This window comes from Salvia hispanica, chromosome 2 (genome assembly GCF_023119035.1).
Source record: "Salvia hispanica cultivar TCC Black 2014 chromosome 2, UniMelb_Shisp_WGS_1.0, whole genome shotgun sequence".
In the NCBI taxonomy this organism is placed as follows: Eukaryota; Viridiplantae; Streptophyta; class Magnoliopsida; order Lamiales; family Lamiaceae; genus Salvia; species Salvia hispanica.
In genome coordinates this window covers 18,811,817-18,833,591 of record NC_062966.1, presented here as the reverse complement: position 1 = coordinate 18,833,591, position 21,775 = coordinate 18,811,817, and the positions used below count along the sequence as shown (strand labels likewise).

The 21,775-nt window shown below is 34.6% G+C and overlaps 4 protein-coding genes across 8 annotated transcripts; 1 reads left to right on the top strand and 3 right to left on the bottom strand.

Moving 5' to 3' along the window:
* Positions 1-6,153: 6,153 nt before the first annotated feature.
* LOC125203539 (putative F-box protein At1g49610) lies at positions 6,154-8,598 on the bottom strand. Of its 3 annotated transcripts, none has more exons than XM_048101909.1 (6): positions 8,441-8,598; positions 8,232-8,347; positions 8,059-8,118; positions 7,128-7,952; positions 6,713-6,845; positions 6,154-6,635 (listed from the first exon to the last, which is right to left on the bottom strand). In XM_048101909.1, exons 2-6 carry the CDS (start codon positions 8,268-8,270, stop codon positions 6,622-6,624), a joined length of 1,071 nt encoding a protein of 356 aa, XP_047957866.1. In that variant the 5' UTR covers positions 8,271-8,347; positions 8,441-8,598; the 3' UTR covers positions 6,154-6,621. The 3 variants fall into 3 exon arrangements, with proteins under 3 accessions (XP_047957866.1, XP_047957867.1, XP_047957864.1); XM_048101910.1 differs by having other exon boundaries at positions 8,232-8,321; XM_048101907.1 differs by having other exon boundaries at positions 8,232-8,289.
* Positions 8,599-13,874: 5,276 nt separating this feature from the next.
* On the bottom strand, positions 13,875-14,288 carry LOC125204890 (O-fucosyltransferase 35-like). The gene has a single exon (XM_048103655.1). It carries the CDS (start codon positions 14,286-14,288, stop codon positions 13,875-13,877), a length of 414 nt encoding a protein of 137 aa, XP_047959612.1.
* On the top strand, positions 14,192-16,626 carry LOC125204889 (nucleolar protein 6-like). 2 transcript variants are annotated; one of them, XM_048103653.1, is made up of 6 exons: positions 14,192-14,321; positions 14,924-15,003; positions 15,165-15,308; positions 15,398-15,511; positions 16,090-16,199; positions 16,271-16,626. In XM_048103653.1, the coding sequence occupies exons 1-6, from the start codon at positions 14,317-14,319 to the stop codon at positions 16,370-16,372; spliced, it is 555 nt and encodes a 184-aa protein (XP_047959610.1). In that variant the 5' UTR covers positions 14,192-14,316; the 3' UTR covers positions 16,373-16,626. The 2 variants fall into 2 exon arrangements, with proteins under 2 accessions (XP_047959610.1, XP_047959611.1); XM_048103654.1 differs by lacking the exon at positions 15,165-15,308.
* Positions 16,627-18,717: 2,091 nt separating this feature from the next.
* LOC125208421 lies at positions 18,718-20,770 on the bottom strand. 2 transcript variants are annotated; one of them, XM_048108025.1, is made up of 6 exons: positions 20,750-20,770; positions 20,151-20,216; positions 19,866-19,922; positions 19,515-19,577; positions 19,020-19,079; positions 18,718-18,935 (listed from the first exon to the last, which is right to left on the bottom strand). In XM_048108025.1, exons 1-6 carry the CDS (start codon positions 20,760-20,762, stop codon positions 18,727-18,729), a joined length of 468 nt encoding a protein of 155 aa, XP_047963982.1. In that variant the 5' UTR covers positions 20,763-20,770; the 3' UTR covers positions 18,718-18,726. The 2 variants fall into 2 exon arrangements, with proteins under 2 accessions (XP_047963982.1, XP_047963983.1); XM_048108026.1 differs by having other exon boundaries at positions 18,718-18,929.
* Between the last annotated feature and the right edge of the window lie 1,005 nt (positions 20,771-21,775).

Below are 21,775 nucleotides of genomic sequence, written 5' to 3'. Positions count from 1 at the left end.
ATGGACTTCGATGAAATTTATTATTATAACAAAAACAAGTCGTTGAATAATTAAGGGTTATTCGGTAAAGCTCGAAAATTAAAATGAAATTAATCACAAAAGTTTACGCATATGTTCAACGGGGCCCACTATGGTGACACCTTAATTAAAGTGACAATGTAACACCATTTATAGCCATCAAATCTTCTATATAGATGGCTGAGATTGAATTGTAGAAATAGAGTACGGATTGCTTGGGTGTTCACAATTTGTTGCTTACAAGGATAATTATGTCTTTTTCCTGAAATTAAAACTGATACGGAATGGAAAATCCCGGTAAATTAGGGCGCTGATTCATATTCTCTTCCAATCAGCGATAACTCCCTCCCACTACTTCAAAACTGAATCCATTCTCTCTCCCCAATCAACCCATCTCTCTCCAAATCTCCCCATCAGCGATTTCTGCTGCTCATCGTTACTGCCCGCGACTGCTCCAGTAGCGATTTCTCCAAGTTCGCGCTTGAAAGTTTTATTAACGGGAAGTTTGCCTCCACTCCCTGCGACTGCTCGATTGGTTCGATTTTCGTTTCTTTATTTCTTAGTCTGACTGCTTAGTGATTACTTAGGTTCTATACATAGTGATTATCGTGCTATTGCTTTTTTTTTTGGACTGATTATCACCAACACCCCTGCTAAATTCATTACGCTTATTGTTTATGTTGATTGGTTCTTGTTTCTATTGTTCCCTAATTTGCTCCATTCCATATGCGACTGATGCTGCTTTGCGTATTCTAAATTCCTGTGTTCTTTAATTGATTGATATTTGTATGAATCATTTGCTTACATTTCTGGATGAAACCTTTATTTACGTTTTGCACCAGCACTTAGTATGAATTCTTGTTTCTGGATTGCTTCATTCCGTATCCGACTAATTGCTTATGTTTTGCTGAGCATTAGGAATTGCTTGTTTTAATTGTGTTGGTTGCTTGTTAGAAAAAGATCCAGTACACTTTTTAGTAACGGGATCCCGATGAGATTCATACATATTAATGACGTGTTATTAAGCCTTGTTAAATGCTTTGTTGTACTGTAATGCTTGCTTGTTGTGCTACAGACAGAATAATGTGTAGTTCGGTGAGATGTGCTTGGTTCTTTTTTATTCTTTGCTTGGTTGTCATCTATTTTTTTGTGTTTGCTTATTATTGACTGACTACTTGCTAGTTCCGGAGTTAATTATGCTTGTTCTAAAATAAAACCTTCTTTTTAATTTTATTTATTTTATGAAATTAATTGACGTGTATGCAATTTTATAAATGGTTATCCCTCTAATGGTTTGATGACTGTATGCAATTTTTTATTCAGCTTATGCTTTAATTTCTTGATGAGCTTGTGGTGGATTGTTTGACTAAACATTATGGATAGCTTTATCTGCACTTAGGCAAGAAATAGATTGAATTGCTTCACTAAGTTTGATTAAGCTTATGCGTTAATTGCTTGACGAGGCTGTGGTGAATTGCTTGATTAAACATTATAGATTGCTTTATCTACACTTAAAGCAAAAAAAATAGTGAATTGCTTCACTGTGTTTGATTAATTGATTGTCCACATAATACAAATTGCTTGCTTAGAATCAAATTCCAAAAACTAAAATGAATTGCTTGATTAGTAAGTGATAATTGCTTATCTTGTCCAATTTGTGTGCTTGCTCGCGGATGTCAATCTTTCTTATTCATTTGAAAGTGCTTCATGTATAGTCGCGAAGATACTGTTTGTTTTGCTATTGGCTTTGCATTTTATCGTTACTATTGCTTGGTTATTGCTTTTGTTCCACTATTTTATCACAATTGCTTGTTTATTATGTACAATTGCTTTATAATGGTGGTTGCCTAGAATTGTTTCTTGTTTAGTTTAAAATTTTTAGTGATTCTATATTCAATAGTCTAATTATTTTAGTCGTGCAATGCAGTATTCACTTTTACAATGGTTAGAAAAAGGAAGGCATCCAAAGATCCTGAGGAAGATGAGGACCGAAGAAGTCAATCTGATGAACCTCACTGTGGATCCGAGCGTCATTCCGATGGATATGAACCTCATGAGTTCATTGATAATTTGTTTTGTTTGAATATAGATGAATAGTTTGATGGTTTTTTGGTTTAACTAACTCTTCATTCGTGATGGTTTTTTATTTGTTTCATACTATGATGTTTTTAGACTTTCATTGACCTTGGTTTTATAGTTTGGCCATGTGTTTCTTGGCATTAATCATCATCTGGATCTATGCAAAAACATAAGTGTTAATAGCAGAGGGTGATGCATTTTTAACGCAGCTATTACTAAAATGAAAGAGTGCAGACCTTCCTCGGTAAAGAAAAAATAACCAACAGACAAGTAAACTACATATTATCACACGGCAATGAAATTGAGTTATAATACATAATAAGCAAACTTGTTATCACTAACAAGCAATGTCAACTTTATTAATAAGCAATCTGTTGATTAAACTATGCTAGCCCAAAACAAAAATACATTTTAGCATAACAAAGTTGTTATACTGTAGAACAATCAGAACCGAACACCGTTATAAACAAGGAAAACAACAAAGTATTACTCCTAGCTAAATAATGTCTATGTTTTTCCCCTTTTCAGACCGCAATTCCTAGCATCATGGTGACCTAGTTCTCGATATTTCGCGCATCTACACAATGGTTTAGTTAGCAACTTCACAGCTTTCTTTCTCTGCTACACCAAATGGTTGGCCGAACTGCTGCCCGAACCTCGAGTCTTCACAAATGCAATTTTAACACAGATATGCAATTGTGAGTACAGAGAAAAGCAATGCATAATATATAACCAAGCAATCTGATATTCAAAAAACATGTTACACCAAAAATGAATTGGTTTCGCCGGAAGGTTGTAGGAGGCAATTGGAGATTGGAGTTTCTTTGGGATTTGTAGGTTGAATGGATTTTATATATCTCTGAAGAGATTTGCGAGAGAGAAAATAAGGAAAATAACGTGATTGAAGGATGGTGAATAACCGCTCAAACGTGACTCTCGAAAATACCCTTTCTCAAAAAAAAATTTCTTTTTTTTATATAATTTCACCTGCCATGTGGCAGGCTTAGATAGAGCAGTCCGATTTTTATATCCAATGGCAACAATTGGTGGTACAATGTCACCCAAATTAGCGTTGCCAGCTTAACATTTCCTATGTTAAACACAAATATAGATAGCATTTAATTAGCTAACTACTCCATTAAATTACTTATATATATCAATATATTTATGTTAGTAGAGATAGATAAAGAAATATTTGTGGGGAAATATTTTTGTTTCTCAATGAATTTCCTACGTGATATAAGTACTATATTGTTAACACTAACTAGAAATAGAGGGATATAGGGGAGTGATCAATTGCTAACTCATCATTTAATTGCTAACTACAACTAATTTAAGGCCATAGGATTTTAGAAAACGTGTGGTCTACAATTTGTCACGTGTAATTTTCATTTTTATTAATTAACACAATGCTTTGAGAATGTCAACACAATGCTTTAAGAATGTCAATACAGGTGTTCCGAAAATATCAACACAATGCTTTGAGAATGTCAACACAATGCTTTGAGAATGTCAACACAATGCTTTAAGAATGTTAACACATTGCTTATATTGACATTCTACATGTATTATATTGACATATTTTATATAGTATGTTGACATTTCTGATTGCACGAAAAAATTAAAAAATTTCGATTTTTTTTTCAAATTTTGATGTCGGAACATATGCATGTAGGATATCGTTGGAATCCTTATGAAATTATCTTTAATTTGATATATGTGATATGAATTTAAAGTTTTGGGATTTGTTTTAAAAGTTAGTTATAACTAAGCATGTAATTAATTGACATTAATACCCCTATTGATATTTTTTGGAATTAATCCTATGACCTTATTGACGTTTTTCGTTGATCGTATTGACATTTAGGGATTAATGATCTAAGCTCTTAATTTGAATATCTAATGGCTACTATTTAGTTGTAATTAGCAATTAAGTTATGAGTTAGCAATATAACACTCCCCTATGTTAGTAGAGATAGATAAAGAAATATTTGTAGGGAAATATTTTTGTTTTTCAATGAATTTCCTACGTGATATAAGTACTATATTGTTAATACTAACTAGAAATAGAGGGATATAAGAATTTTTTTTGGTACAAATATTGACAAAACTTTACTCACGTATGAAATACCAGAACTTATTAGCAAATCACTAAGAAGCTGCTGACAGAAATGTGACAGAATTCATATGACAGCGAATTTAGGGATTGCAAAAAATGCCCTTCAAGCTCTTTGGGCATTTTCATCCGGAAAATGGTAAAATTTACAAGGTTTGTGATTTTAAATTATGTTAGACTCCTGTGGTGGAAATTTTTTTTATTAGAAGTTACCAATGTTATAAATCGAAAAGTTAGGGTCCTTTTATGCATTTCACTTTTTGTTTAAATATGCAACTACGAAAATTATAAGGAGAGTATAAATATGCAACTACGAAAATTATAAGGAGAGTATGTAGGACTCTTCTCCATTTTTTTCTTTGATTACACTTCCAAAAGGCTGCTGCTCATTTGGCTTTCTCAACGCATATAATTACCTCATGTAGTGGACTAATATTATTTATTAATCAGATTGTTGAACAATTAAAACTTAAAAGAAATCAATTTCTTTGCTTATTTTACCTGTACACATATGTATTTAATATCAATATATACTGTACTCCACTACTTCTTAAATGCTTATGGCTAGACTCAAGAAAAAGAAATTCTGTAATTCTTTGGGAAGAAATATTGAAATTCCTTTTTGAAACCAAAATTCCGACAACTAAAATATAGTACTAGCAATAATACACGATGATTTTAGAAAAAAACCTCGCTAAACCCATATATACTCCTAATTACTTTTAAGCCATGAAAAATGAACTTCGAAAAATAAAGATTATTTTTTGTTTGGAGCCGTTGAAATACTCTTTTGCCTTTATTTTATTTGCGGCTGTATTTACATTTCATCATCAATTTCTGTAGTATTTTGTTATAGTTTCTTTCTATACACACGATATGCATAGAGTAAAAGTGCATTTATTAATCTTTAATTATATATGGAATAATACTATTAATCATGTTTTGTACATTTTTTAAAGTTTGTTGGATGTATGTCGTATGATGTGGAGTATCTTGTATCGCCTAATTAACATGGCCTCATTCTTATCATTATACTACTTATTTTATTTGAGAAATTGTAGGTTTGTGTTAAATGACAACACATCTTAAAGTGACACCGTAACACCACATATACAATAATATTCATACGCTACACAGCAATATATAGATTGTTGTCTAGCGTTTTGGATATTGTTGTCCAAGAAAAATTGTTGTATAGTGTACAAAATATTGTTGGCCGGTCTTTTTTAACTTTTTTTTTACCACATGGCAGCTTATTATTTGTCCACGTGTACAAATGATTGGCTAGGAATAGTGGTATGGTGTTATTTTAGGCTAGGAATAGGGGTATGGTGTTATTTTAAGAGGTGGTGGCACCCTAACACTCCCCTACAGTATCTTTATTTTTACTTTATTTTATATTGTAGTAATTTTATTTTATAACCTATATTTATCTTAGGTTCATTAACATTCATCTTAAATAGTAAAAATATAACACTGTAGCAGTTAAAGAATATTTTTTCTAGAGTTAAACTAGATTACTCCTATACGATTATAGCAGAGAATAATCGAAATGAGTTTCACAACTATATTGAACTACTTTTTGTAAACGGTCGTTTGTTATATCTACAAGGTCTGCCAATACAGTTATACATAAGGCAAAAAATTACGATGTAGCTTAAAAACAACAGACAACATTTTGCATGAATAAGCAAATAAAATTGTAGACTTGCACAATAAATCTCCAGAAATTTTGAACTAGGTGCAATTCTTCATGTACAAAACTCTCAATCTTGGTGGATCAACAACTCTGACAAATCCAAATCCGTGGTTGAGATCAACAACTCTACAAGAGTAATTATGATACTACTTTTCGATCTTGGTGGATCAACATCTCTCACAAATCCGTGGTTGAGATCAACAACTCTAACAGCTCTACAGGAGTAATTATGATACTACTATTCATCGAAACGATAATCAATAAACAATTGCAAATCGATACACATTTTCAATAACGTAACTACCGTATATCACTACAATATTGTGTTTTGTGAATAATCAAAAGAAAACAAAGTTGAGCTCACATCACATTAAAAAATCACATAATACTGTCAAAGAAAGTGCATTAATATTATCTAAACTCGAATTCAATTTGATATGGTAGCTGGGATTGAAGTTGTTGCATATGGCCCTTATGAGCTTGTACCTTAGTCTCACTCATATGTGGAGAACAAGTATTTATCTCTTGATATGCATCGCAACAAACTGAAATATAGGACATCCATTTGATGATATCAGTTGCACACGATCCTTGAAACTTTAACATTCTGAGTCGTTCGTGTGGGCATCGAAAAACCTGTAATGGTCTAGCGCCAGCTAAGCGCATATGAATTTCACATTCTTCTTGGTTTGTTTCAACAAATGATGGTTCATCTATATAAAACTGCATATATCCATGTGTAAGAAATCATAAAATATTATTTGATGACACTTTAGAATTTATACTAATAATATACCAACCTCGAACATGAACATCTGAAGACGATATTATAGATGTTACAGGCACAAGACAGTGGTGCGCATGATGAAGCCAAGCTAAAACGTGCAACTCCTTTAGACTAGGCATATAAGGAAGCCCTTCCATTAAAAGCATCTGCCAAATTAAGACGACCAATGAACCATCATCAGCACCATCAACCTTATAAATGACAAAATGCATTGAACAAATAATATGTAGCATAACATTTCCCTAGCTAATTATTATATGTATATAAGAAAAAGAGTAAAAATTTCAAAAACATAATGACATTTGGCAAATTAAGTTCAAAAATCATCCAATGATTTCTCATTTAAGATATCATATGAGAACAAATTCAAAATTTCATGAATGCTGGTTTTAAACTAAAATTTCACAAAACTATGTGCAATGTCTAACCTTAGGTTTCGAGCGTGGGATAGACAATATGAGTTTTTGGAGATGGGAAGTAAAGCAAGATGCTTTGGGCACATTATATCTTAGACTTCCAATTACAAGACTTGCCATGGCAAGTCTTGGAACATTCTTGAACCGTAGGGCGCCTGGTTTTGCATGATGGGAAACAACTTCATTAAGATGTGGAGCTGAAATTTCGATAACAAATTTCCCAAAGGTGCATCCACGTATCCGAAGAATCTCCAAATCACCGGAGACATGAACATCAGACGTGAAAGAGGATACTGTGATATTGAGTTCTCTCAACAAGGGACAATTTTGGAGGAAATATGAGATGTCTTGACCACTCACTTTCATAGCTGCTAGAGATAGAGCCTTGAGATATTTCATAGGCCTCATCTCTTGCACCAAATCTTCTAACACAACCGCACGCATTTCACTCCTAGTCATACAGTGGAAGTTTAAATCCAATCTCTCAACTTGTCTCGACTGCGCGAATTTGAGCCATTTGGTGATTGTGCTATGTGCTGATCTGTGTACGTAAATCGAAATTGTGAACTGTTTAATGAAAAGGGCTTGGTGTGATTGAAGAACCGAATTGATCATTTTGACACGGTGGCACGTCTCGGCATGCCATTTGTTCTGATTGATAAAAGGGGCGCGTGGGTCGTAAAAGTCGAGATTAGAAGTATGCTTCCACGAGTGCTGCCATCGGTGAGAAAGAAGGCTAGTGGCCGCAGCTTGTCTCAAGGGTAGGAAAGACAGTATGGTGTATATGATCTCATCAGGTAACTCACTTATTCTGTCAACCCTAACCCCTGATCCACACTACATTATAAAACCAATAATGCACAATTTGGATCAGTAATCATCAATATTTTTAGCTTCTAGAATAGTAATCATCAATAGTTTTGAGCTACAATTAGAATATAACCTCGCTCTTTGTCCTCTTATTGCAGTTGCTTCCATCCATCAATTTCGAGAAAAGAAAGCCCTAATTAACATAGAGTTTTGGTATAGGAGCATGTAAATATCTTCAATTTATAGAAGAAGAAATAGTAAAAGGAAAGGTACATCAATATTTTTGAGCAACAATTAGAATCTAACCTCGTCCTTTTTCCTCTTATTGCAGTCAGTCGTTTCCATCCATCAATTTCGAGAATTGCTTATATAGAGAGAGATTGAGAAAAGAAAGACCTAATTAACAGAGTATTGGCATAGGACTATAGGAGTATGTGAATATCTTCAATTTATAGAAGAAGAAATAGTATAAGGAAAGGTACATCAATATTTTTGAGTACCAATTAGAATCTTACCTCGCTCTTTTTCCTATTATTGCAGTCAGTTGTTTCCATCCATCAATTTCGAGAATTGCTTATATAGAGAGAGATTGAGAAAAGGAAGACCTAATTAACAGAGTATTGGTATAGAAGTATTTCTCCAGTTTACAGAAGAAGAAATAGTATAAGGAGAGGTGTAGGATTCCCATATTTATAGCGATACGCTTATTCACCGAAATAAATACTGAGGTGAAACGGCATGGAGTGAGACTGAATTTTAGTTTTTTTTATTTCTATTATTTTATTCCATTATAAATATTTTTTTTATTAAGTACTCCCTCTTAGTACTATATTTTACTTATTTTATTCTAGAGTAGTGATTTAGAGACCTAATGTCTCCAAGCCATAAGGGTATTATGTCACTTTGCTATAATCGAAATTATAATATAGACTAATATACCTTATTTTGAATTAAATAATAATTAAATAAATGAATATATATCAATTAATCATAAAAGGAAAGATAATTCATATCAAATTAATATGTTTTTGCATGCGAATCAGTTGCTTTAAATACTACTGGATCTCTATTTTCGCATTTTTCTTACCATAAGCGAATATCATTTGCTTCTAATTAATAGTTTGAGTTTTGCATGTCAATCCTAGCTGGAAAAAGGCCAAGTAGAACTACTATCGTATGGTTGGAGTTTTTCCCTTTTTAAACCATCATTTTAAGATTCTCAGGTGACTGATTTTGACCTTAATTTGACTGTATTTGCCTCTGTTGCATGAGTCCTCTCTTTGATTTCGGAAGCATATAATCTGAACTCATTATTTATCAGATTTCTATCAGTTAGGAATTGAGATGCAATTTTTGCGAGTGGTTCTTTCTTTGATAATTCCTTCTACTTACCTTTTCTTATTTTTTGTGGTCGTAGAGTGGGATTTGGGTGGCTTCCCTGTTTGGTTGCTTGCCGAAGAGCCTCCTATTTGATTAAGATCATCAGACCATGCCTACCTTGGATTGGTATAATCTAATATTCTACATGCTTCATCAGCTGTAAACTAATCTTACTTGCTTGAGTGTTTTATTTATCTATAGATTTACCTTGTTCGCTTATAAATTCATACAAAATGTAAAGCTAACCCATGCTAAAATGATTCCAAAAAATAAACAAGGTCGGCTAAGTTAAAAAATTGGATGAATATCGGATTGTTTCATTGTGCTATGTATACATACAACACTGAGAATACAAGAAATTTGGATTCAAATGCATGGGATTCACTAAGTTCTCTTAATTGTTTAGCTAATGTAGAATACTTATTTTTCGGTGTTTACTTATCATTTGTTCAGTTGTTAATAGATGTCTTTAATGGTTGTTGGGACATAAGTGCAGGTCGAGAAGTGGTGGGGAATCCTACTTCCGAAAGTGTCATCGCTTCTTTACAGCAATGGTGGTCCGATTGTAATGGTACAGGTAGGATAAAACTACGTTATGCCACAATGTTACTGGAATATTTAAACCAAGTACTTTTATGCTAAGTATGATAGTGACTGTTAATCAAAGTATATTGACATGACATCAAACTAAATGATGTTACAATCTTCCTTTATATGACCGCGTTGGTGTTGTAATCTAATTGCAAAGTTTTAACAGATTGAAAATGAATTTGGTTCTTATGGAGACGAGACAGACGACAAAGCTTACTTGCATTATCCGGTCAAACTAGCTAGGAGACACCTTGGAGATATATAATACTGTATGTCTAGTATTTTACGGTTGAGAAAACCGGGTTCATTTGTCCAATTGATGTATTGAAATCACACATAACCTTTCGAACTTTGGTTCAATTGCAAACTAAACTAACTACAGAGCATGTAGTTCTTTGTGACACTATGAATTGCATTAAATGACGAAAAGATAGTAGTAAAATTTTCCTGCGTTGTCCTCTTTCTACATTGATCCAAAACTGACTACCTTCTCCCTTTATATCTTCGCCATCGCTTTGAAATTTGTGGTGTTTGCAGGTATACTACTGATGGCGGTGAAAGGGTAAATCTGGAGAAAGGAACAATTCGAGGAGATGCTGTTTTCTCAGGTTAGAAAATACTCCCTCCGTCCCAAGATATTAGACTCACTTCTTTTGGGCATAGAAATTTAGGAGGTGTTGTTTAGTGGTGTAAGTGGAGTTGGTAGTAAAGTAAATTTTTACCATAAATAGAAATGGCTCAAATATGTTGGGACATCCCAAAATGGTATACGAGTCTAATATCCTGGGACGGAGGACGAGTTTTCGGGATGGGTCTCTGGTTGCAACTTAGATATCTTTATTTATTTCCAGTGGATGACTTCACCACTAGAGACGACTTATGGCCGAAATTCAAGCTGCAGAAAGAGTTCAATGCACCGGGAAAATCGCTTCCTCTGTCAACGTTGGTCTTTTGTTACTTCTCTCCCCTTTTTCTCTTGACTCTACGTCGGCTCCACTGAATATATCAATAATTTTCTGCGTGCTTATCGTTTCAGGGAGTTCTATACTGGTTGGCTTACACACTAGGGGGAGACTATTGCAACCACCGGTGCAGTTTTTACTGCTGCTTTCTTGGACAAGATTTTGTCAAAGAATGGATCCGCGGTGCTCTATGTATGAAATTGCCCTCAACCTTCAATTCTTGTAACTATTTGTTTCTGCTCATTGGATTCCATGTACTTCTGAATCTAGATGGCGCATGGTGGGACGAACTTTGGATTCTATAACGGTGCTAATACCGGAGATGATGAATCAGCCTACAAGCCAGATCTTACATCCTATGATTATGCGAGGCAGATCATTACTTTTTTCTTTTCTTCTAAAAGTTCAGCAATCGTTTTCTAACTCCTCCTTCCTTGCGGCTGGCACCTGTTTCACTAGGATGCACCGATAAGTGAATCGGGTGATGTGGACAATGCAAAGTACAAAGGTAATCTTACCTTTACATGTCCGATGTAATACATCTCACCATTTTTTTTTCGTGCCCGTTAAAAATGTCTGAAGTACTGCTACCGGATGCAACTTCTTCCAGCTAAAGATTTGAAATAAACAACGTCAATATCATGAAATGGATGCTTACAATTGACATTTTAATCCAAAAAAATTCAATGGAAGCTATTGGACAGGTGATAAAACTATAAAATATATTTTGTTTGTTCTTTTAAATGCTTAAGAATGTCAGAGTGGCGATGTTGGAAATGGCTTGCATGTAGAACATGAGACACTTGGCATAAGGTTAATGTGGAGCGAGAATTAGATGAATCAACTAAAAATCATGTCAAAAGGAGGTCAGAATAAGCCGAGCATAATATGAAAGCATCAAAGTGTCAGAATTAGCTCAACCTTCAACAACTTCTAAAATGAACATAAGTTTTAGTAATTTTTACTTATTAATATAATGGTTTGCATTAATGGGAGGTAAAATGATGATTTTAAATAGCCGGATGTGTCAATCCTGCTGCTCACTTACCTGATGATAATAGTGGCTGCTGAGCTTTGGTTGACTGGGATACAACACATACATGATGTGTGATTTTTGGACTAAAATGATTAAATGTACATATTTGTGATTGATGCCACTTCTAATAGACACCCTGATATTTGCTCAATCCCAATCTCGAGAGGGAAATACTACAGAGGTTTTCAATCAACTATTGGCCTAAACTTTGGATTTTACGCATCAACTCCTTCAACTTGTGTAGTTGTGGTTGTGAAAGAACTTAATTAATACTATTCCATATTAAGCTTTCTTTACATTGGCTGGAACTTTCTGGACACTAATAATATACCCCCATTTTCAGTGATATTATAAAAGAATGAATTTCTGCATATTTTGCCAGCTATAGAAATTTGTTTTGAGTTTTGAGTGATCAGTTCAAACTTAACTTATAGTCTTGTAGCCATTTAGCATGGTTCTCCAAAGTTGGACTTATTCCTATCAGTTTGCTTCTTTAATCCTTTTTCTCTTCGTGATAACATAGCTATTGTGTTAGATCATCAGAATCCAGCTGTGAAGAATCAAATGAAGGCATTTGCTGCTTCCGAGTGTAAGTGGTTTTTAGTTTCAATGCAAGTTTTTCTTTGTCGCCCACAATTTTTACTTTTTAAGTTTGGTTGTCAGTTCCTACTTACTACTGAATGAATATTGTTTTCAGTAAACAGCCACAATTCTGGACTTCTGATAAAGATAATTTCCTAAGCAGGGGTTTCCCCTTTAAAATATCATCTTTGCTAAAAAATAATGATTGTGTTGCCTCTTTTTTTCCAAATCGTGGAATACAGAAGTATGGAAATATATGTGAATCACATTAAAAGTTTCTCTGATTTTGTGTGTATGCGATGCCCATTTTTTAAGGTTTTGTGGAATACATTAGGCAGTTTCTGTAGTTTACTTGCACATATACATAGTGTAATTGTGTGTAAATTGATGGTAAATAATGCATTTAAAGCAGAATCGTGCCTATTGTGGATGCTACTAAACACAGTTTGTTTTGGTTTGATGAATAGCTTTGAGAATGTGGGTAGTTGTAAAGGTGGGATTTGTTCAGTGTATTACGAGTTTGATTCCCTTTTCCTTGGTTTAGTTGTGTTTTAGAAATGTAAAATAGTGTGAATAAGCTTAGAATGATGGTGAAAATCCTTAGTGTACACTAAGGATTTTGAAGTTCATGATTCACATAGGGTGGGGAGGATAAGTGTGCATCTGCAGTGGAGGGTGAATGATTGTCGGGCTCTCACATATCAACAAGACATCAAGGCAGTACATTGAGAGCTACAAAACTCAAATGCTTCCAGGGCGCCAGGTTTGTTTGTTTCCTGCACAAACTTATTTGTTGGTGCTTTGAATCCTATTCATCTGCTGTTGCATCTAGGCTTTGATGGTAAATAATGTGAATCTTGCTCAAAACAACATCTTTTGTCATTTAAGGGCTTTCTGAATTTGGTAATATGATCCAATTAAGGGAATCAATGGTTGTACTTAGCTCATTGTTTATTTTAGAGTAAAAGGTCAAATATGGTCCTAAACATATGACCGCTTTATCAATTTAGTCCTGAACATTATCTTTTTAATTATTTGGTCCCTCACAAATGAATTCGGACCAGAATTGATCCTAAATTGACAGAACCGTTTAAAACAAACAGTCAACAGCAGTTAAGCATATTTTGACCAAAATTAACCATTTTAATCAATATTTTTAATTATATCAGAAAAATAAAAAACTAATTGTTAAAAAGACATGAATTTTTTGGGTTCACCATAGGCTAAATGCTGGCAATCAATTTGAAGATCAAAATGACACTATTCTGCAAGCTGGGGCAAGCTGGGCATCTGATATGGATATCAGATAAAAAAATTTATCTGATAAAAATTGAAGGGGAAGAGGAAGCTGGGGCATCTGATAAAAATGACGACTATTCTGCAAGCCTCAATACGGATTCAACAAAAACCATCATCAAATCCCATCAAACCACAAGATGCCCCAGCTTCCCCTCCCCCTTCAATTCGATCCCGAATCCCCCCAAGTCCACGCTCAGCGACGAAATCTTCCTCCTCAAATGAACCCTCTGCGCCGCTGCTTCGGCGGAAACGGGCAGATTCAGATCTGGGGGAGTTGAGATTGAGGTCGATGACCTCATGCTGATTGTTGGATGAGCTGCTGTTGTTAACATTGCTAGAATTGTTTCTATTGCTGTTGTTGTTAGTGTTATTGGCGTTGTTTTGCTTGAAGGAATGGGCGCAGCGGGTCATTGGGCCGGAGAATCGGGGGCTGTTGACGCGCTGAGAGAGGCCTCCGCCGCCGCCGCCATCTGTGGCCGTGTGGTGGTGGTGGCTGTTATGCTGGCGGCCCATTTCATCACATCGCCATGAGATTGATTAAATGAGGTAGATCGATCGAGATGGGGTCACTGTAACTCGCACCTCTCTTCAAATTGTTTGCCAGCATTTAGCCTACGATAAACACAAAAAATTCATGCCTTTTTAACAATTATTTTTTTATTTTTCTGATATAATTAAAAATATTACTTAAAATGATTAATTTTGGTCAAAACATGCTTAATTGCAGTTGACAGTTTGTTTTAAGCAGTTTTGTCCATTTAGGACCAATTATGGTCCGAGTTCATTTGTGAGGCATCAAATAATCAAAAAGATAATGTTCAGGACCAAATTGATAAAATGGCCATATGTTTAAAACCACAGTTGGCCTTTACTCTTTATTATATGAAGTTAGAGACCCAATAATTTGGTACAGTCCAGCAAGAGGCTTGTTTGGTTAGGCAATTGAATTCATAGTTTTCTTTTATGGGTGATACTGAATAGACACCACTTCTCAATTCAAGACATTGACTACACATGTAATTCGTTTTGACATAAAAAATAGCACTAGTTTTGAAGGGTTCACTTTATTATTATTCTCTGTGGTCTCTTTATATAGCATGTATGTATTCTTTTTTAACTCAACTCACCTGATATTTATGTTTTTTTAGGCTGTGGAATTCAGAAATATCTGGGGGGGATAAATCTACACTAAGATGGTTCCGTGATGGTAAAATTGCAGAAGGTGCAGGTAAGGAATTATGTTGCATATGTTGCTGATTTGGAGTACTGATGATAAATAAAATGATATTCTCATGGGAGCACGAAGCATCTATATAAAGAGAAATATGTGAACATGTTGTTATGCGCACGAAGCATGTTGCTATATAAAATGCACATTCTTAATTTTAGTATGGGAGCACGAAGCATGGGAAAAACATCTTATCATTAAGGAAATATGTGAACATGTTGTTATGCGCCATCTGTCCCTTCCAAAACAAGATATCATTACCATTGTAGATCACCTTCATTTTGTACTTTGCCACAGCAACAAAGGTATGGTGTTGCCTTTTTTAGTTATTTCTAATGGTTTTTATAGAATCCTGAAGACAGTAAAATCATTGACAGTTGTATCATGTTTTCAGATCCCGTATCCTGCGCTGGAAGTTTAATGAAGGCTTATGATGACCTGTCGAAGCATCTGCGACTTCTTGATGACATTACCCTAAGGATATCTAGTGTACAGCCTCTGGATTCAGGTTCTTTTCCTGCTTTATGTCCCACCCCCATGTTGTGATTCTCTCATGTTCACATGCTTGTGGTTCTCTCATTTTCCCCCTGATTTAATGTCCTCAACCCTGTACAGTGCTTCTCACATGATTACATGCTTGCCAAAGATACCTCTTTATAATATGGAGATGCAGTTACAATACCCATGTGAAAACTAGAGTATTTCCTTTTTTTTTGCTGAGTAGCATGCTTAAGAAAGGTTTATAGGCTCTGTATTCCGAAATAGTCCCTTTATTTTAAATTGCACATGGAAGGAAACCCTTAGCTTAGCAACATATTGCAATTTCTAGTTTTAAAACATTTCTCTTGGTTTCTTGAGTGGGCTTACCAGTTAAGTTGGTGCTTCCCGATCCAATTTTGTAGTGTAAACATGACTCTAATGGCATATATACTTCTGAAATGGAAAGAAATTTCAAGTTCCTAACATCCATATATCTGATCTCTATCCCTCCTCTTCTCCTCCTAACTTATTCCATATCTGTTTCTTTGAGAGCATTCAACTATTCCTCTGCCCAAAAGAATTGCTTTGTGCTTACATGTAATACAGCATTTAGGTTCCCCCCTGTTCCACATCCATTAGCAAATAAGGAAAGTGCTAGAATAAAGCAGGAAAAGCATACTGCAACGTGTGTACAGCCGTTAGAAGTTATGATTCAGGCAAGAAAAGTTAATTTATGTCTAGGTTTCTTATGCATCAAATTTTCATATTAACTTTGATTTCATTATAGCTGGAAGGTTCTGGAAATTGGCCTATGGATGAGTTAGCTATGGAGAAGTCCAAGACTGCTTTGATACTCAGACCAGCATGTATAACTAAGTTATCCGATTGACTGCATGCATTACAGCCTTCACTCGAAGTTTGGGATTACATGCACAACTACAGAGTATGATGTAGATATATGAAGGGGGTAGCTCTCCTCAGGCTTCGGATTTTTGCCATTTTTCTGAGGCGATGATGAAGCCCAGTTGCCAGTTTTACTGCTTTGCCAGTTTTCAATTGTACGGGACAGTCGACTGCTTTATTTTATCGGGCCGGGCTTTATTAACCGGCCGGGCTCGAGACAATATACGGAATTCATATTTATATACTATCTATAAATTATGTGCACGCTCATTTGAAATAGGTAGTTAAGTTAATTATGTTGAAAATATGATAAATAAAAAGTTCAAGATCGGTCTCGTAATTGTAGAATTTTTTTCGGTATCATATTAGATATAATTTCACTCAATGTAGAACACGTGGAAAATTGAATTTTTTTTTTATTTTTTCTAGTCAATTTTTAAAATTACGTAATGAAATTTGTGTGTTTAATGTGGGTCCTCATTTATTTCGGTATTTAAAATTACTTAAATTCGTAATTTATTGATTCAAGAGAGTTCATAATTTTCAGTTTTTATAAATAGGTTGCTCTTTTGGGCTTTATCAGTTTCACAGATCATTAGAATAAAAAATGGCCCAATGTTTTATTTGGGCCCTATAAATATCCAGACTTTCGTGTTACAATTCTGTCACACTTAAGAAAAGGTTTTTAATTTAAATTTGGCTTTTTGTCATATCAAATTATCAGTCCGCTGCTTGGTTACATTTCAAAAGTAATGCAATGCATGCTAATTTATCAAATATTTTGATTAATTGTACATTTATTTCGTCTTCGCCGACGGATCCTCGAACAATGAAATAATTGGCTCGAAAATTTAAGTTAATCAGATATCGATTCAATGACGCCTGATTAAGGATAGCGAGTCTCTTCCATTCAACTACACACACCTTAGATTAATGTATTCCATTATATGATTATTCAACATATGTCATCAAATTAATGATTTATTTGGAACAAAAAGTACTATGATGAATTGTGAAGCACTAAAGAAAGAATACTTTACCATTTTCATCAAACAAGGTACAACTCTTTTTTTCACCATAAAGGGATGGGATATGGGATACTTGACATATAATCCACCCCAAAAACATATTAACATGATTAGCAATAAATAGTAAAATATGTAAAACTTTTCATTATTGGTATGCACACAATTTCAATACATCCATGGTGTTTGTAATTTGTACAGTGATGTCATGCCACTTTGTTGGTATTGCATGAATGCAAAAATATTTTTATAAAAAAATAATACAATACCGTAATAACTCATGCTTTCAATTAGGGTCGGATAACTGACTCATACATATAATACAATATGAATGAGATCAATACTATTTTTATATTTATTTTTGTAATGACTCGTGCTTTCAATTTATTGAATAACTTATTACTAAATAGGCAGGGTCGGATAATCTTAAACTAATAAAAGGCTCTTCAATGCCACCCAAATCCCAATCTACGACCACAAAAAACAAGAAAGGTAAGCAGAAGGAATTTTGCAAGAAAGAACCACTCGCACAAAATTGCATCACAATACCTAGTTATAAAATATAATAGATAATGAGGTCAAATTATGTGAGTTTAGCATAAAAGAGAGGAGTCATTCAACAAGGGCGAACATGAAAAACTCATGCAAGTGTTAATTAGAAGCAAAGGATATTTACTGATGGCAAGTATTTAAAGCTATTGATTCTAATACCAACACATGGTTTTCAAATCATGTACTCCATCCATTGCTAGATAAGCATAATCAACTATGCTAGGTAAAATTCTGAATAAAGGCCCATATAACTTGCAAAACCAGAGATGCTAAAAAACCAAATTCTATAATCCAAGCGTTTCAGAATACGTAGACTACGAGTAAGACTTCAGCTGAGTAAAAACTCGAATTCAGATGCAAAACTACTTGATTATATCATCAATAGAACTTCGAGAGATAATGGGTTTCAACATCATTCTGGAGCAGGTCCGTTAAACTTGCTCTCAAGCAGAACCTTGATCTCCACAACAGTGAAAAGAATTTGCTTCAGCAAATCTGAAGCTGAGACAGGATCTTCCAGAAGAGTGTCAATGGGTTCAGAGGGTATCAGCAACACATCTTTACCCTTGAGCTTCACTTTGCCCTTGAGCGCAGCCTTATCATTCTTGAACTCATATCCAGATTCAGTTTGCACCCAACCACTAGCCTCGGCCACACCGCAACATTTTACATGAAATTTTGACTTACGGTGCTCTTTGAAGTCATAAGCTTTGAGCTCGAACCTCAAAGCTTATGACTTCAAAGAGCACCGTAAGTCAAAATTTCATGTAAAATGTTGCGGTGTGGCCGAGGCTAGTGGTTGGGTGCAAACTGAATCTGGATATGAGTTCAAGAATGATAAGGTCAAGGTCGTTCGATCACCAAATGCTTTACAAACATAGCAAATAGCTCGTTCTTCCCCTTTTTCATTTTTGTAGACAGTAGCACAACTGAGGGAAGGCAGTTTGTTAGCTCTTGATGTATAATCTTCCGCTGCCACAAAATAACAAGGTCAAGGTCAATGAAAACATGCTCATGAACTATAGAATATACAACTAAAATAAAGGCAAATCATACCAGAACCAACAAGACCAACCAAAACTGGCTCTTTCCATTTCTCCGCCACAACATCATCAACTGCCACACAGAGATCAAATTTATCATCCAAACTACAATTAGATTTCCAAACTACTACAACACAAAGATCGATGAAACAAAGGAAAACTAATGTAGCATATGTTGAGACAGAAATACTCACATGAACTTTCACAGAATCAGTAACTAATAAAAATCATATATGCAAAAACAACAGCAACTTCAATGAACAGAAACAAAAACAATGTCAATGAACATGCACAATTCTGATACAATTCTGTGCATCTAACGCAAACATAAAAGCAAAACAAGGTCAATTTCAACTAACTGATACAATTTATCTTAAAATTTCCCACAATACAAACAGGAAGATAAAATTTATATTTCAGCTAACATAGAAGGCTAACTAATACAATTAATGAACCAAACTATGATAGACACAAACAAACATACAAATGAAATGAAAGCAAACAATACCTGCGTCAGTGACAGTTGTTGCCTTAACCTGCTCTTTCACTGCATTCTCCACAATAACATCATCTGACACAACAACAATGACAATGAAATTAGCCACTTTGTTGGTATACTAATAGGGCCACTAAAAGGGCAACAATGAAAAAAATAGGGCATAATAGGACAAGGCAACAATGAAAAAATAGGGCATACTAATAGGGCAACTATGGACAAGGCAACAATGTACAAAGGAAATTAAAACAATGAAAAAAATAGGGCATAATAGGACAAGGCAACAAAGAAAAAATAGGGAATACTAATAGGGCAACTATGGACAAGGCAACAATGTACAAAGGAAATTAAAACACACCATACCAGCAACATTTTTTGCCTTAACAGCCTCATTCACAAGCTCACCCACAATATTGTCCTCTGCCACAATAAAAACAATAAGCATATATGCACAATTTTCAGCCTCCAACACAAATATAAAAGCAAAAATAGTTCAATTTCAACCAAATGATACAATTTACCTTAAAATTTCCCACAATAAAAACAAGAACATAAAAATTATCTTTCAGCTAACATAGAAGGCTAACTCATACTATAGTTCAATTTCAAACTATGAATTGACACAACCAAATATACAAATGAACATACCAGCGGCAGTGTAAGTTGTTGCCTTAACCAGCTCATTTTTCTCTGCATCCAACGCAATACCATCCTCTGCCACAACAACAATATTATGAAAATTTAGAACACTGATATGTATACATAAAAGAGCAAAATAGACAGAAAATGTTATTTACACAAAGCAATATTTGGAAATAGACAAAAAATAGCAATTACACACAGCAGAAACGCGAAATAGACAGTAAATTGTATATAAACAAAGCAAATTCGTGATATCGGCAGAAAAGCGCATTTACACAGAGAAAAATCGCGAAATCCACAAAAAATGGCATTAAAATCGAGAAACAGAAAATTGCATCTACACAAAACAAAATCGCGAAATCGATAGAGAATCGCTTTAACACAAAGCAAAATGACGAAATCGACAGAAAATCGCATTTACAAAAGGCAAAAACGCAAAATAGATAGAGAGTCGCATTTAAACAACGCAAAATCGCAAAATCGACAGAAAACCGCATTAAAACAAAGCAACGAGAAAAATCGACAGAAAAATCGCAAAATCGCGAAATCAACGGAAACAAAATTGAGAGAATATAAACGAGAAAAAAGAAAGAATATCACAAAACCTGGCTGATCCATCGCGGTGGAAATAACATCGTAATAATATTATATGGAATTAGAGAGATTAATGGTTTCATCTTTTTGAGAATTTGGGGGAAGTCGTTATCCATTGAAGATATGAAATGGAATGAAACAACAAATTTGGGTCGAAACTATCGTCATTGGTGACTGAAAATAGTTTGTTAGAACATTGAGGAAATAGAAATGGGAAAATTTGGTTTTGAGAGAGAAGGTAGACAAGGAAAAATGTGGGGCAGAAGAAGAAGGAAGAATGGGCATATTTATAGAGAAAAAAACAGATGATTTGATGTTACGTTACCTATTGATATTCTCCATAAATAAAATACTAGTAGTAAAAAATCAGTATAACATGATTAGCAATAAATAGTAAAATATGTAAAACTTTTCATTATTGGTATGCACACAATTTCAATACATCCATGGTGTTTGTAATTTGTACAGTGATGTCATGCCACTTTGTTGGTATTGCATGAATGCAAAAATATTTTTATAAAAAAATAATACAATACCTCATTCTGGAGGCAGAACCTTGATCTCCACAACAGTGAAAAGAATTTGCTTCAGCAAATCTGAAGCTGAGACAGGATCTTCCAGAAGAGTGTCAATGGGTTCAGAGGGTATCAGCAACACATCTTTACCCTTGAGCTTCACTTTGCCCTTGAGCGCAGCCTTATCATTCTTGAACTCATATCCAGATTCAGTTTGCACCCAACCACTAGCCTCGGCCACACCGCAACATTTTACATGAAATTTTGACTTACGGTGCTCTTTGAAGTCATAAGCTTTGAGGTTCGAGCTCAAAGCTTATGACTTCAAAGAGCACCGTAAGTCAAAATTTCATGTAAAATGTTGCGGTGTGGCCGAGGTTAGTGGTTGGTGCAAACTGAATCTGGATATGAGTTCAAGAATGATAAGGTCAAGGTCGTTCGATCACCAAATGCTTTACAAACATAGCAAATAGCTCGTTCTTCCCCTTTTTCATTTTTGTAGACAGTAGCACAACTGAGGGA

Coding starts and splice junctions, on each gene's coding strand:
- LOC125203539 (XM_048101909.1), bottom strand. CDS start 8,270: ATGGAAACGACTGACTGCAATAAGAGGAAAAAGGACGAG. Junction 8,119..8,231: donor ATAAGAGGAAAAAGGACGAG/GTTAGATTCTAA, acceptor TATGTTAATTAG/GGCTTTCTTTTCTCGAAATT. Junction 7,953..8,058: donor ATAAGAGGACAAAGAGCGAG/GTTATATTCTAA, acceptor TTTATAATGTAG/TGTGGATCAGGGGTTAGGGT.
- LOC125204890 (XM_048103655.1), bottom strand. CDS start 14,288: ATGGGCCGCCAGCATAACAGCCACCACCACCACACGGCCACAGATGGC.
- LOC125204889 (XM_048103653.1), top strand. Junction 15,512..16,089: donor TGTACAGCCTCTGGATTCAG/GTTCTTTTCCTG, acceptor CATGTAATACAG/CATTTAGGTTCCCCCCTGTT. Junction 16,200..16,270: donor CGTTAGAAGTTATGATTCAG/GCAAGAAAAGTT, acceptor ATTTCATTATAG/CTGGAAGGTTCTGGAAATTG.
- LOC125208421 (XM_048108025.1), bottom strand. Junction 19,923..20,150: donor AACAACTTACACTGCCGCTG/GTATGTTCATTT, acceptor TTATTGTGGCAG/AGGACAATATTGTGGGTGAG. Junction 19,578..19,865: donor TAAGGCAAAAAATGTTGCTG/GTATGGTGTGTT, acceptor TTGTTGTGTCAG/ATGATGTTATTGTGGAGAAT.